Raw genomic sequence first — 16970 nt, 5'->3', positions numbered from 1 at the left:
GTCAACTGATCAAATATTTCACTCGGAACTTTCCCCGGTCTCGAAACGACTAAATCGCATTGAAAGCCGACTCGGCCCGCGTACATTAGACGTTTGTGGAAAGGTTAAAAAAAAATTCAATGGACAAGCCTGCCTAAATAAGGGGTCAAAGCCCTTTTTTGGCCAGTGGGAATAATCTGGTCCTCAGCTGGCAAATATCTCTTGTTACAACATTTGCTCTTACATACTTATACATGATTTTGTTAATTGTTTTCAAAACTAATTTTAAAAAGAAATAATTTGTACAATTCAAACATAAAACAGTTTATATAAAGTGTAACGTTTGTCTAAAAATGTCAAACTACATAGATTTAACCTATCTACAAAATTGTATGAAAAATAACATACAGAATCGTATTTTATCATTTGTTTAGAAAATATTTAATTAAGACGACAAAACGTATCATCGTATAATTAATCTTTTATTAACTTAGTATTATTCTTGTTATCTGCAACAGTTTCGTTCTGGAAATATTCCACCGAGTAAGAATTTCTTATCTGCGGCCAGTGTCAAACAGTTTGATTTCGTTTTCATCACTAATAAATGTTTTGCAAAAAGGTTATTCTCTGGACTCTTTATTTAATAAAGATTACCAACAGAGAGATAAGATACCCGTGCGAAATGTTAAGATAATGTTATTAAATCTTCTTTAATACTACAAAGCCAAATACAAACTTATCTATTAAGGTCCGAGATACGAGAAGATAACTGAGCATTGGATAAGAAAATATTTAGAAAAAAGTGCCAAAATAGAAGGGAAACTAGTAGAAAATATGCACGGTGGTTTTTGGCACATAGAAGCGTTACAAACATGGAAAAACCAAAAATCGTTATACGAGAACTGCCCTGCTTACCTAGGGACGTGCGATACCAGTAAAGTATCGAGTATTTTCTTTCGATACCGAGTACTTTTCGTATCGAGTAATGGCATTCGATAGGAGTACTGTATCGAGTACTTTTTGTAGTATCGGTAAAAATATTCAAAAAGATTTTCGACATCGAGTGTTCAAGTAATATTGAATTGTTATTTTCCGAAATTTACCGTTCATCGAACTGGGAGTTGATTGTTACTGTTAAGTGTCAACAAAGTTAATCGAAATTTCGAATTGGTGGTTGGTAACTCTCCTGATAATTCTTTGCCGCGTCGCACCTCAGACTTTTAATTTCAGTAATGTTTTATAAAATTCACTAGTTTTCGTGGTCCGCTTGACCAATTAATATCTTTCAATTACTTAAGGTTTTTAGTTGAGATAAAAAAGTCAATGTCTCGAGCGGGAATCGAACCCACGACCTTCGGCTAGAGTTGAGATGGGGTTGAGATAGGAAGTCACTAATTTCATACATTATATAGGCTTGTCCAGTCAATTTGTTCCAGTTGTCCAGTTGTTGTTGAATAATTTTTTCAACCTATTTAATAATTCACTAGTTTTCGTGGTCCGCTTGACCAATTAATATCTTTCAATTAATTAAGGTTTTTTAGTAGTAAAAAATAGCAAAAAGGAGGGAAAATTCAAAAGGTGGGGTTGAGATGGGAAGTTAGTGTCCGAGTGGATAGTCACGATAGCTCAGGTGGTAGAGTAGCGGCGTATCTAGCCGAAGGTCGTGGGTTCGAATACCGCTCGTGACATTGACTTTTTTATCTCAACTAAAAACCTTAATTAATTCAAAGATATTAATTGGTCAAGCGGATCATGAAAACTAGTGAATTGAATATCTTAAAATAAAGTATATCTTCACTAAAGCTTTCCGTGGCCATTTCATTTGTCGCTGAGAATCAAATAGATTACTCGATATTTGAAAATGGCAAAAAGGAGGGAAAATTCAAAAAGGTGGGGTTGAGATGGGGAGTTAGTGTTTTAGTTGAGATAAAAAAGTCAGTGTCACGAACGGGATTCGAACCCATGATCTTCGGCCATTGCTCTATCACTTGAGCTAACGTGACATCGACCCACTCGGACACTAATTTCCCATCTCAACCCCACCTTTTCAACTAAATGGAAAGATGGGAAAGATTGGTCAAGCGGACCACGAAAACTAGTGAATTTAATAAGTTAAAATGAAGTAAACCTTCACTAAAGCTCTCCGTGGCCATTTCATTTGTCGCCGAGAATCAAAAAGATTACACGACATTTGGAAAATGGCAAAAAGGAGGGAAAATTCAAAAGGTGAGGGTTGAGATAGGAAGTTTAGTGTCTGAGTGGATGGAAGTCACAATAGCTCAAGTGGTAGAGTAGCGGCTTATCTAGCCGAAGGTCGTGGGTTCGAATCCCGCTCGTGACATTGACTTTTCATCTCAACTAAAAACCGTTTTAAAATGTTTTTGTCTTCATGTTTGTCTTCCTTCTCATAGGTAGATACCTAATCATGTCTCCTCCCAAAAGTAAGACATGTAGTTACTTTTCTAAGAAAACTGAATCATCTAGATCTTGTAAACTGTGCGGGAATAGTCTAATTTTTTCAAACATTTGAAAAGAAAACACCTGTTGATCAATTTTCTCAAAACTAGAAAACGATAAAATTTAAATATCAATTTTGTTGAAATATGTTGACAGCTTTTCCTTGTGTAGAAAAAATGTGGAAATAACTGCAAATTTTTGTTTATTTTAACGTATGAGCGTATTTTGCCCACTTGTCGATAGTGAGAAAGTTGATCATGTATGAATTAACGTCAAGTTACTCCTATGAGTAAGTACTCGTTAGTATCGAATAATTGTTTGTGCATATTTGAGTAGTATCGAATATTTCTTTCGATACCAGCATCGAGTACTGGTATGGAATATGATCTGGTATCGCACGTCACTATGCTTACCATGCACTGCATTGTTTGACCACATGACTAGTATTTGGAATAAAATTTTAATCATTATTAATCATTGTTTTATGTGGTTATTGTATACCTACCTTGCAAAATTTACTGAAATTTGCAAAAAAAAAATGCTCAAATAGGACCAGATTAATATTATTTTTGAATAATTTTTCTCATCGCTTTGGTCTCTATAATGCTCCGTCCGTTCTTGCTTTATTCAACGCCTGATTAGCAATATTCATTGTTGAGGGCGTGTTCAAATCCTAAAATTTCATTAATAAACGATATGAATTTTTATAAGTTTAATCATAACTGACCATCATCGTAAGTTTTTAATTTTAATTATATTTATTTAAATTATGCCCATTTTTTAATTATGTACATCCATATCTAGTGTGAAACAGCCTCGAAAATTCTCGAAAGAAGAAAAAATTTTTTGCACGCATAACTCTCATTCAGACACTAGCAAACATTCAATGGTATAACAATTTCAAAAAAGGCCTAAATCTCATTATAAATTCCAATAAATTTGAGAAAGCTGAAAAGTGCTCTTCGAAACAAACACTGGGGACTCACTAACTCCTTTAAATAAACTCGAAAGATTGTTTGTAACATAAACGACTGGGCGGAGAGGAAATTGATCTGTTCTTTGTGTTTGCAGCGTTCCTTGCCTGTTGATCAGTGTTTTCATTTACAGAAATGCCGACATGACTAGGAACCCAAACGAATACCACATGTTTGTTAAGTCCTTTGATTTCATAGAGATATTTGTAAATTTCTGTGATGTACGGGTCAACCGAGAAATTATTTTTGATTGCTTCGAGACCACTTTTCGAATCAGAGCAAATAATGGCATTACAAATTTCTTGCGATTCCTTTATAATGCTCAATGATCTTCTGATTCCATGAAGTTCAGCTGTGTATACGCTAGCCTCATTCGATAGAGACCAGTTGACGTTATACTGGTCAGCAAATATCCCACACCCTACACCAATTTCATTTTTAGACCCATCGGTGTAAACAACTTTTTAATTGGGATAGCTATTGAAAATTCGAAAGAATTCTGGGTGATCATCAGAGGTGTCTCTCTTTTGTTTAATAAAGCCAGATCTTCGATAATTGTGGCACTGGGTAATGACCATTTAAAACCTTCAACTGCCCCGAGGTATTACCTCCTTATCTCAACATTTCAGTACCACGGATTCCCAAAGATCTCGTCCTAGTTCTTAGGACCGGATACATATCTTGGCGAGGGTTATAGAAAACTGAAAGAAATAGAGAGGCCAAAGCCTAGCAACAAACCTAATTGCCTCCACCCTGAAAAGATCCGGAAGCAGGACACCGGCATCATTGCAGAGATGGGCTTGTTCTAAACGCCCCTGTTGCAATCCTGATGTCTTGGTAATAAATCCTATCTAGCGGTTTCAAAGTTGATATTCGAGCTGAAGGGTAACCTGCTGCTCCGTATCAAAACTTTACTCCTAAGTACATGCTGAATATTCTTAAAAGAATGTCCCTATTCTCTCCCCCATCATAATTAGCGAGGAATCCGTCCTAGTAAGTTCCTTCCTGACTTAGGCAATTGGGCTATTTGAAGTTTCCTTCGAAGGGCTTTGTGAAAAGAAACGGCCAAATATTTGACAACGTCGACTTTCCTTATTTCAACGCCACAAAAAAAAGCCAAGTTGTTTCATGAAACAAGTTTTAATTTTAAAATTTCTTCTTTTACAGCAAATTTATGGAGAAATCATATCGAGAAAAACAACTTATATAGTTTAAAAGGTAGAGACTGTTTTTCAAACCGAAAATTGCATTTGTTTAATTCGAGCTCCATCAGATAATTGCTTATCGTGACAACTTGTATTTTTTCAACTTTCTGTAACTTTTCTCCAAATTTCTTTATCATATTGGAAATGATTTCTATTTTTTTTCTCTTTTCCACTTTTGATTTTATTTTCGAAAGGCATTACCTTTTCACAGGTGTCTATATTCTGATCAACTTTCAATTAATTAAGGTTTTTAGTTGAGACAAAAAAGTCAGTGTCACGAACGGGATTCGAACTCACAATCTTCGACTAGATACGCCACTACTCTACCACTTGAGCTATGAAATGAAAAACAAAATGTTGACATTTTTTACATTTTCTCTAAACCTATTGGATCTATTAACACCAATACTTTTTTATTTTGTCTTAATTAGACTTGCATTATTTTACAAATTAGTGAATCTTTGACAAAAATTAAAGTTGTGACAAAATTTTACACCTCGTCATAGAAAATAATTGTAATTCTCCGTTCAAGGGTGTTTTCTGAAACAACTATTCGCAAAGATTGTTTGTCTAATATTATGAAGAACTAATAGTTTGCGAGAAACTAATACTGATATGTATAAAAAAACTAATATGATGAAGGGTTTTGGAGACATTTGAGCCGAAAGGTGAAAAGATACAAAATTTCAAAAAAGCGACATTCCGATCGGGCTCGAATTTTTCCGATTAAAGCTCACTCCAGCTGTAAATACGTTTCACAAAATTTCTCATGTAGTAGGAAATTAACAAAATTTTGAGAGCAGTTTTTAAGTACAATATTCCGAAAAGTCAAAAGTTTTTACTCGGAATAAAGGAGATGGGCAAATTCATCGAGGAATAAATAAACAAGAAAACTTCATTTCCTACTTTCAAAAAATTATTTAAAGCATTTCTAAAGCTCGGAATCTCGGATTAATTTTTTTCTATGCACAAAGGGATTTAGTTATGCGTAAAAAATCGCTTCGATATCTGAAGCGATAATTTTGAAAAAGTAACGTCTGAGAATCAAATAGATTACAGGACATTTGAAAAATGGCAAAAAGGAGGGAAAATTCAAAAGGTGGGGTTGAGATGGGAAGTTAGTGCCCGAGTGGATCGAAGTCACGATAGCTCAAGAGGTAGAGAGCGGCGTATCAAGCCGAGGGGCGTGGGTTCGAATCTCGCTCGTGCCATTGACTTTTTTATCTCAACTAAAAACCTTAATTAATTGTAAGATTTTGGTCAAGCGGACAACGAAAACTAGTGAATGTAACGTTTTATTATGAAAAATCGTCGGTATCCACTGAAGGCTCTATTTTATTTTCATAATTTTAGCAAACGTTAAAGTCAATTTTTTTATCATTGCTGTTCAATTTTTTTTATTAGAGAAATTGGGGAATACAAAAAAATTCAGAGGTTTGATGGTTTCCTAATCTCCCTAGTCCTCCTGTTCTCGTTCTATGACATATCAGATATTCAAGGGGCACTTTATACGACATAAGTTTGATATTGTATACATGATGCTTAGTTTTTGTTGTTTTAAGACGTCACGTCCTCAGCATTGGAGTAAACAAAACGATCATATCTTTACCATTCCACGTCCATATTACCCAGGTCGTGCTTTCCAGCCGTTCTATTTCATCCAATTACCAAATTAGGAAGGAAAATAGCAATAAAAGAAATCTATCTTCTGCTTTGTGATATATTTCTTCCATAGAGACCGACTAGAGTTATAATTGAGCCTGTTATCAATAAGGCACCGTTATTCGAATGTGTGGGCGGCCGGCAGCGCTGTTATTATTCACGATGCCCATTTGAATTTATGTTAATCCTTTACCTCGAGGCGTAGGATCGTTAATACATTGCATAGCCGAGCATACTCCTCGCTAGACACTTTGGACTCTATATAATGCGATAATAGACTAGCAAACTAGATCTGTAAATAAAGCCCTATATACATAAAACAAGTTGAGATTTGAAATAAGCAATTATCTACATTGGATTTTAGGCAAAATTTAAAACTGTTTTAGGTTTTACTCTTTATATTAGATTTTTCTCTCCTTCTTCTTCTTTTTTATTTAATAAATCATGACGAACAGATTTTTTTCCTATCCTCCTTGCATTAACAAATAACTACGCCATATATCAACGAAGTACAATAACAATTCCTTTCTTGTTACAGGGAACAAGCCAGCTAGGATTTCGAGGCTATATAAAGGATAACAACGTGAGTTTACTTTCACTATTTTTATATTTGCCATCATTACCGATTCTTGTAAGAACAGAGTAGGTCTGATTTGTAACTAAATTGATTCTTAATTATTTGTCTAGATGTTTGGTTATTTTATTGTTACCGTGCTACAGCTGATTTGGGGTGGTTAGGGATGGTTAGGGTGTTAAAAGTGCGCTGAAACTTTTATTAAGATATAAGGCAAAATGTCAAATATTTTCTGATAATGTCAAAAGTGCGACTATACGAACAATTGATTAAGGTTTTTAGTTGAGATAAAAAAGTCATTGTCACGAGCGGGATTCGAACCCTTGATCTTCGGCCATTGCTCTATCACTTGAGCTAACGTGACATCGACCCACTCGGACACTAATTTCCCATCTCAACCCCACCTTTTCGACTAAATGGAAAGATGGGAAAGATTGGTCAAGCGGACCACGAAAACTAGTGAATTTAATAAGTTAAAATGAAGTAAACCTTCACTAAAGCTCTCCGTGGCCATTTCATTTGTCGCCGAGAATCAAACAGATTAAACGACCTTTGAAAAATGGCAAAAAGGAGGGAAAATTCGAAAGGTGGGGTTGAGATGGGAAGTTAGTGTCCGAGTGGATCGACTTCACGATAGCTCAAGTGGTAGAGCAGCGGCGTATCAAGCCGAAGGTCGTGGGTTCGAATCCCGCTCGTGACACTGACTTTTTATCTCAACTAAAAACCTTAATTAATTGAAAGATGTTAATTGGTCAAGCGGACCACGAAAACTAGTGAATTTATACGAACAATATTTTTGTCAGATTTTCCCGAGATTGAACGTTGATCTGATAGGTTGTTTTCACGTTATTTGAGTCCTAGTAGAAATATTCTGTAAAGATGTGTGGTGATTAGTGACCGTTAATCGATAATTATTCAGAAATCGTGAGATACGGTCTGGTGTGATGTAGGTTTCAGAAAAACATTTTCTTTATCGTGCAAACGTTTCCATCTTTATTGAGATCATCTTCAGGGCCTGGGATATACAAACATTGTTTACATTCAACAAATACATGTAGGGTGTGGAAAAAAGTGAATTTATACAATGCAAAATATATATATATTTTTTTAAGCATCAAGCAAGCATGGAACAATTACACAGAAGGCAAACACTTTGAGCCCTGAAGATGATCTCAATAAAGATGGAAACGTTGGCACGATAAAGAAAATGTTTTTCTGAAACCTACATCACACCAGACCGCATCTCACGATTTCTGAAAAATTATTCTGTAAAGAATTGCTTATTAGTTATCAAATATGGCAAAACGATTAATAATGTCTGCCACTGTGATACATGATACTGTGTTCAAAAAAATTACCGATATATTTTTTCCGGAGTTCATTCTCATGATGACAAAGTTATACGCGGTGAAGCATTAACGAATATTTTTCAATACAGTTTTAAGCTGTTCCTGATCACCTTTACGGCCTGTTCTCGCCAATTTTGGGTCATTCATGACGAAAAATACAACGAATATTATCAGGAAATGCCATAAGTAATGTATTTTGTACAATTGTATTTGTTGCAATTTTTCCGGGGGATTGACTAATTCCAGAAGGCCCTGGTCCATCAGTTTTCGATTTGTGCCAAACAATTGCACGTTCATAGCTTTTTCAGAAGGAAACACTTCTGTACAAGGCGGGTATTTTCTGGGAGATTTGAAACAGCTGAGAATTTAATGTCATATTGGCGTCATTCGCAGAGGGGTGTTCGAAAAAATGCACCAGACTACATAAACCCCTAAGAGGGTGGAAAATATTCAGCATTCATTAGACTGAGAATAGGGCATTTAATGATAACATTCGGAGCGTCAGTGACCGCAACGGTTTAGGCGTTGACACGGCGCTCATCACTGCAAGTTAAAGGTCCCGGGTTCGAATCCATCGGCCCTGCATTCGAGCCCGACATACTTACAAATGGGCCTTTTTTTTCAAAAACACCGGCACCCCGAGGGTTGATATAACCTCTGCTATTGCGGACCCTCGTAAAAAAATAAAAAATTATTACATTGCTTAAATAAACCGTTTAAATTATCCTCCGTCGGTATTCATTCCGGTTAAGAATACCCAAAAAATCTAATAATATTCCTGATAATTCTAATTTTTTTAAAAATTCTTTAGGTGACTAAATTGTTTAAAGTGCATAAAATTGCATCCTTACAGAATGACAATGTCAGATTATTCCTGATCATTTCAGTTTTGACAAAAGTCTTTTAAGTATTTTCGATATTTTAGACAGAAGTTTATTACAACCATGTACGCTTATTCTCGCTTTGTGCTATTCAATTTTTTATCCCAAGATGGAAAAATACCTTAGATAAAATGATTATTTGATGATCTGGATTGGATTATTTATTGATTTAATTGAGTAATACACGATTTTCCATAATAGACCTGTCTATATCAGAGTGTTCCTGATAATTCTAGTTAAAAAAAACTCCTTGATGTCAAGTATGACGTATTTTAGACAGATATTCCTGTTCATCCTGGTCCTTTTCGGCTATGATCGTTATAAGTCGTGATCTTTTTTTTTGTCTTAATAGTGTTAATCCAGTTTAAAATTGCAGCTGTATATTTCACGTTTATCAGGACATTCCATCGATTGCTCAGATCAGAACCGGTTCTGGACAATTTTAAAAACCACGCTGTCAATTTTTCGAAGCTTTTGCAGTAGAATATACACTGTTACTGTTTGTTACGTAATATAGTATAAGTACATGATAGACACTAAAGAAAACACGCTGTACTATAAAAAGACAACAACGGTATTTTCCGTTTTTAAAAAGTTCAGTCGTCAAAAGGAAACGACCGTTTCGAATTTAACGTGGAGAAATTGCAATTTTTTTCTTTTCAAATTGCACAGGGCACGCAGTTGTGTGTGGACTAAAATGGCAAACTAGTTTTTCTGGTGTGGGTGCTGAACCCGAGCTCGCGGACGGCTTGCGTAACGCGTTGGGTAACCACGCCGTTCCCACAACCACCTGTACACTTCTGGCATAATTTAAAAAATAAATTACACAAATATTTATAATATTTGCATTGGGTTAATGCCTACTTTGAAAACGAATTTCGTTTTGTACGTGCAGTCTGTGTCTTTGGCCACTGGGGTGACGCTATTAGAAAGTGATTTTTCGATAAAAAATACATTCCCAGCTGGATGAAGTTTTCCTGAGGCAATAAAAAAATAATTAAATCGTTGTAGTATCGCGATGTCTCATGCTCCAAGATAAATGTAAAGTCTATCCCCTCGTTTTCAAGTCGATTTTCAAGTATTTCATGTCTTAAAGAACTTTCCCTCGTTCCAAGCGGCAAAGAACTTATAAAAACCCACTCTCGCCAGGTTTAAAATAAAATCTTCAGCTGAGGATTATTTCAGAATATGTATTCCTTTTTGCCTGCTTATATATAACCAATTGTAATATATAACCAATTATAATAAACAATTGCTATTTTTCAAGTAAGACTTTTTTTCTTCGAACGCCCACATTTTTTAGCGATCATTTAATTTCGGCATATCAAATGAATTTGCTATAATTTTATTTTAGCATGTTTTATTTCTGTTTTAAAAAATGTGCATATGTTGTTAATTTACAGATATACAAAAGTTGACTCATTTAATTTTTAATTAGCATCAGTTTATTATAAATTTGATATGTTTATTACCTTCCTACTTGAATACTGTCCACAATTATTACACTATCCATTCTATATTTAACAATAATCAATTATTTCATTTAATTAAGGTTTTTAGTTGAGATAAAAAAGTCAGTGTCACGAGCGGGATTCGAACCCACGATCTTCGGCTTGATACGTCGCTGCTCTACCACTTGAGCTATCGTGACCTCGATCCACTCGGACACTAACTTCCCATCTCAACCCCACCTTTTTGAATTTTCCCTCCTTTTTGCTATTTTTCAAATGTCGTGTAATCTATTTGATTCTCGGCAACAAATGAAATGGCCACGGAGAGCTTTAGTGAAGGTATACTTCATTTTAACTTATTAAATTCACTAGTTTTCGTGGGCCGCTTGACCAATTAATATATTTCAATTAATTAAGGGTTTTAGTTAAGATTAAAAAAAAGTTAGTGTCACGAGCGGGAACCCGCTTACACGACATTTGAAAAATGGCAAAAAGGAGGGAATATTCAAAAGGTGGGGTTGAGATGGGGATTTGATGTCCGAGTGGATCGAAGTCACTATAGCTAAAGTGGTAGAGCAGCGTATCTAGCCGAAGGTCGTGGGTTCGAATCCCGCTCGTGACACTGACTTTTTGATCTCAACTAAAAACCTTAATTAATTGAAATATATATTCATTGGTCAAGCGTATCACGAAAACTAGTGAATTTAATAGTCAATTAATTTAAACCATGTTTGACTGAGATAATTTTAAACTTCCAAAAGACATTTGTCAATTTCCGCGTATAGACGTCTTAAAATTGTGTAAGATTATTTAAAATTATTATTAATTAGCTTTATTTTATTATAAATTTGATATGTTTATTACCTTCCTACTCTCTACAATTATTACACTATCCATTCTATATTCAACAATAGTCAATTAATTTTTAATCACCTTTGACTGAGATAATTTCAAACTTCTAAAAGTCATTTGTCAATTTATACTCAAAGACGTCTTAAAAATGAGTTACATGTTGCCTTTTGAAATTATAGCAGTCAGAGATAATTGTAAATTAATTGACTGTTGTTGAATATAGAAATCTCTAATCTTCGGGTAGATTTTATAGCTTAAATGTACTTTTTTTTTCATTTTTTCAAAATGTTGAACGTTGTTATTTTTTCGTCACTTTTCAACAATTTTATTTGCCACTTTGGCAATAAAGGATCATTGCGTTTCATGTTTTCCTGACGTATTTATAAAAATGATTACGGTTGCATCACACTAGATGTACGTTTTCGTATTTAAATTAACATTTAATTATAATTCAAGGCTATGGTTATTAATAAACAATTGAAGAAAAAGCAACTTTGGATTGGTTTGTACGATGTTGAAACTGAGACTGATTATTACGTGGTTGTAATGAGATGGTTAACAGCAGCACTTTTTCTAAATTACTATTATCTTATGTTGTAATAATAACATTGTTTGTTATTTATTATTATATGCAGAATAGTTATACGAAAATGTTAGGAAGATATGAAGATTAATTTTTTTTTCTACGACAAAGGTCATTACTTTTAGCTTCAACGTTGTTTCTAGATTGAAAGCAATAAGGTGGTCCTTTTTTAAGCCGGTAGTCACGGTTTAGGCGATTGCTCGAGAATGTCACGATTTCTTCTAGAACCTTTGCGTGCCTGGATTGCATGTGTGAACAGTATTTGTTGATCATTAGACGGTCTAAATGGTGGGCATTGAGTAAAAAAAAACGGTTTATTGCATGGCGTACTTTTTCTGTTTCAGACGCGGATATGCCGAAGTAACGATGGACATCAGCAACGAACGTTTGAGACAAGACATTCCCAAGTCGGACATCTTCGATTTCGTCAACCCTCCGGCTGAAAACCTAAAAAACCTCGGATTGGATAACCCGAACGGCAACGTACTGGAGGCTAAAGAGACGAACAACAACCACGTCACGATCGACATGGCCAGCTACGGCAGTGATATTTGGCCGACGATAGACAGCAGCATGTTGGAAGAGCTGAACTGTTGGACTCAGGAGGCGGGCCAAGGTCCGAAAGTGGACAACACGGACGGTGCAATATACACGCTCACCGTCCTCAACGGGGCGGATCAGTCCGGTTGGTTCAAACAAGAAGAAAAAGAAGAAAAACTATCAAACCCATCTTTAGACTTAGACTCTCTTTTAAACGTGATACCGTCCAACTTTTCGAATAACTTTCCCGCCGAAGTCAAGTCCGAGTTCAACTTCGGCGAAAACAGTTTCGACGAGAAAAAAGACGAAATGTGCAACAACATCGTGACGGAGATAGTGTTGACGAATTCCTCCGGTTTTAACAACAACAACGAATGGAAACAGGAGAACAATAATGAAGTCGACTCTCTGCTGAGAAACGCACTCCAAGGGAAGGGACTCGTGCGGTACAACGGAGTGAAGAAAGAGCCGGAGAACAAGCCCGAGGAGGAAGAGAAAATAATCAACATCGAAAATCCGATCCTCTACGAAAACCCTAGCATAATAGACTCGGACAACCCGAGCTCGGCCCACAGTATGGAAGATATGTTTCTGTCCCATCTGGACGTCTCTTACCCCGAGGATTACGAGAAGTTGAAAAGGATAGAGACAGAAGTGGTGGAATCGGTCGAGCAGTTCTGCCTCGACAGGTCGTATATCCCTTCCGGGTCGCAGCTCTCACAGGTCAACCCGCTGATAGGGCTTGTCACGAAACCGGCCAAAAAATACACAAAACGTTCCAAAAGTACGACGCCGACGGCGGGCAGTTCATCCTCCGGCGTCAGAAAGGAAAGATCTCTCCACTATTGCAACATCTGCAGTAAAGGGTTCAAAGACAAGTACTCCGTCAACGTCCATATAAGAACGCACACGGGGGAGAAACCCTTCACCTGCTCCCTATGCGGGAAAAGTTTCAGGCAAAAAGCCCACTTGGCCAAACATTATCAAACCCACATGGCACAGGCGAAAAATGGACTGACGACATCCTCAAAATCCGCAAAGAATCTCATTCCAAGCAGTTAATCTCAACTATTTATTAGTCTACTTTTTTATTTATATTCACAAATATTTCAAGAAAACCGAAACACACGCTTAAGAAATGTATTAAATCTTGTGTTTTTCTGGTTTTATTTGCTAGAAAAGGACATTTTTTGTTCCTTGTTAAATTTTGGTGTACACAATAGCGCAGTGTTACCATGCCAATCTGAGATTTATGCGCTAACGGTATTCTATTCCTGTGATAACTTGTGTTGTTTTTGTTTACTTTTTTCTTTTTTATCTCGTCTGTGGTGTACAGGAATTTAAAAAACATGTACGACTGTGCCTTTCAGTCAAAGAACTTTTTCAGCAGAGCCAAATGGTAACGTTGTGATGATGAAACCGTCCAAGTTTACAAATACAAAATCGTCTCGTGATTTGGGATATTTGAAAACAGAATGTAATCGAATAAACATTTTTATATTTGAAAAAATTACTATTTTTGTACGATTTAGGGCCAAAATATGTTTTCAACTGACAATTTGTAAATAAAACAAAAACGTCCATAATTTATTTTGTAAAGTGTAGATTTTAAATTGTAAAACAAATATTTTTTTTTTTTGAAATTGTACTTTATTTTTAAAAAAACTGCCGAATTGGTGCAATACTAGATCTAAATTTCAAGACTGAATCATAATTCAGTATTTCTAAAAATATATTTTTTTATTGTGTAAATACGACGGAAATTATACAATTTGTTGTTTTATTCCAATTCCATTTGAATCTTGGATACAACTTGCTTCACATTTGCCAAAACATTGTTGAGTACAATGTGTAAATATATACATATATATTTTTTTTGTTAATTTAAGGTCCTGCCATAGTTCATAACAAGCTATTTTTACTGCCACATAGATTTATAAATAGTTCTTATATATAGTATGTATACATAACTTAATATTGTTGTTTTTCTTTTTGTATGCTATACATTGTATAAATCGTTGTGTTTTTTGACATGTTCTTTTTTGTAATATTCTTTTTACAATATTTGTCTCAAATTTTTTTATAATTTCCGATGCCTTGTATTTTCAATAAAGGATATTTTTTATTTTTATATTTATTCTTCGAAAAGAGTAGTTTCTTTTGTGAAAACCCACATAGTTAAATTAAAAAATACTTACAAACTTCTTTTGATAATGTGTGTTCCTTAGTGACCTGTTGTTTCATAATTTGTAGAAGTCGTAAGAAGTGGTCAAGAACGAGGTAGTTTAGAAAACCACCTTTTTCATTTTTTCGCAAACGTTTCGAACTTTATTGGGGTCCTTTTTAAAAAGATAGTTCCTACTCACAGTAAGTTGTTTTGCAACGATCCGGATTTCGAGCCTTTTTGCTCATCATCAGGTTGAAGGACTTCTACAACCACGTCTCTCGACATGAATTGCCAAAGTGAACCCGCTGATACCTCCGCCAACGCGACGTTCCAATTAGCAGCTGATTTTTTTAATGGCGCTCAATTTGAACGTGCGAAACGCGGAAATTATAACACAAATAAATATTATACTAGTAAATACTTAATATTATTAAATTACTATAAAAATAATAACAATTAAAATAATTAGTTTAATTATTTGGATGTTTGATATTATTTATGTACATATTTAAAATGGGAGGTAGATCAAAATCTGTTATATTATTAATGCATTTATCACCATGTTCAATTTTACATTTTTTAATTTCAAATTTCTCAAACCAATCTAATTCTTTCCCTTTGTTGAAACTATGTAACACTCTTGTATTTAGATTTGAATTGAAATTATGTTTTGTTTCTTTTAGATGGTCCTTAAATTCCGAAAATTTGCTCGATTTAGGCAAGTGTTCTTTTACTCTTGTTTTTATTTCTCTACCGCTTTGTCCTATATATTTAATATCACAATCATTACAATTGAGTTGGTAAACCCCGCTTTTTGCCAAGTTGTCTACTTTGTCTTTAGGTTTTGAGAGGATGTTTTTAAGTGAACCCGTACTTCTAAAAGCTATTCTAAAACTTTCTTGTTTAAAAATTTTACTAACTTTTTCCGATAATTCACCAATGTATGGCAAAGAACGGAAACCTAATGATTCATTTGTGGTGGGGTGGCTGAGTCCTATTGATGATTCGTTTAAAGTTAATTTTTTTATTCTTTTAACTAGCAACCTATCAATAAATATTTCTTGATACCCATCGGCTTTTGCTAAGGTTTTAATAGTTTTTAATTCTTTTTTATAGTTATCAGGTGTTAGCGGAACGTATTTGTAAAAAATTATATACTAGATCTCTTAAATATATGCCTATTATCTAATTATTGTAAATTCAATAATAAATTTTACGAAATAAAAAGCTTACAAATGGGGTCTCCATTATCCCCAATTTGTGCTGAAATATTCATGGATAATTTCGAAAAAAATCTTTTCAAATCATAGAAAAAATTAATTAAGTCTGTTCATTTCTGGAAACGCTATGTAGACGATATTTTATGCATATGGTCGGGAACATTAGAGGCTCTCAAATAATTCCTCCAACTAATTAATTCTCTATACCGTAATATAATTTTTACATTGGAAATTGGCAAAGATGGTTGTTTGAACTTTTTAGACCTAAAACTGTCCATAATAAACACCCTAATAGAAATAGACACATATAGAAAACCCACAACTACAGACACTATGATACCAGCGTATTCTTCCCACCCATGGTCCCAAAAGGCTGCTGGTTTCTTATGTTAAAAGAAATATTTATTGATAGGTTGCTAGTTAAAAGAATAAAAAAATTAACTTTAAACGAATCATCAATAGGACTCAGCCACCCCACCACAAATGAATCATTAGGTTTCCGTTCTTTGCCATACATTGGTGAATTATCGCAAAAAGTTAGTAAAATTTTTAAACAAGAAGGTTTTAGCATAGCTTTTAGAAGTACGGGTTCACTTATATACATCCTCTCAAAACCTAAAGACAAAGTAGACAACTTGGCAAAAAGCGGGGTTTACCAACTCAATTGTAGGGATTGTGATATTAAATATATAGGACAAAGCGGTAGAGAAATAAAAAAAAGACTAAAAGAACACTTGCCTAAACGAGCCAATTTTCGAAATTTAAGGATCGTCTATAAGAAACAAAACATAATTTTATTTCAAATCTAAATCCAAGAGTGTTACATAGTTTCAACAAAGGGAAAGAACTAGATTGGTTTGAGAAATTTGAAATTAAAAAATGTAAAATTGAACATGGTGATAAATGCATTAATAATATAACAGATTTTGATCTTCCTCCCATTTTAAATATGTATATAAATAATATCAAACATCCAAATAATTAAATTAATTATTTTAATTGTTATTATTTTTATAGTAATTTAATAATATTAAGTATTTACTAGTATAATATTTATTTGTGTTATGATTTCCGCG

General features: G+C 34.5%; 1 protein-coding gene across 2 annotated transcripts in view; it reads left to right on the top strand.

The window, feature by feature from the left end:
• The window catches only part of LOC106664901 (zinc finger and SCAN domain-containing protein 32-like), a 277650-nt gene extending 263597 nt beyond the window's left edge, over window positions 1–14053 (top strand). The window contains exons 4-5 of one of the 2 annotated variants that reach the window (XM_014390971.2): window positions 6816–6860; window positions 12312–14053. In XM_014390971.2, the coding sequence (XP_014246457.1) occupies window positions 12334–13569 (1236 nt within the window). In that variant the 5' untranslated portion in view covers window positions 6816–6860; window positions 12312–12333 and the 3' untranslated portion in view covers window positions 13570–14053. The remainder of the gene's footprint in view (window positions 1–6815; window positions 6861–12311) is intronic. The other variant, XM_014390972.2, reaches the window with a different exon arrangement.
• The last annotated feature ends 2917 nt before the right edge of the window (window positions 14054–16970 follow it).

Source organism: Cimex lectularius, unplaced genomic scaffold, assembly GCF_000648675.2.
Source record: "Cimex lectularius strain Harlan isolate CLEC.00 unplaced genomic scaffold, Clec_2.1 scaffold323, whole genome shotgun sequence".
NCBI classification, from domain to species: domain Eukaryota; kingdom Metazoa; phylum Arthropoda; class Insecta; order Hemiptera; family Cimicidae; genus Cimex; species Cimex lectularius.
The sequence above is the reverse complement of the archived record's forward strand: the minus strand, read 5'-3'. Positions and strand labels throughout refer to the sequence as shown.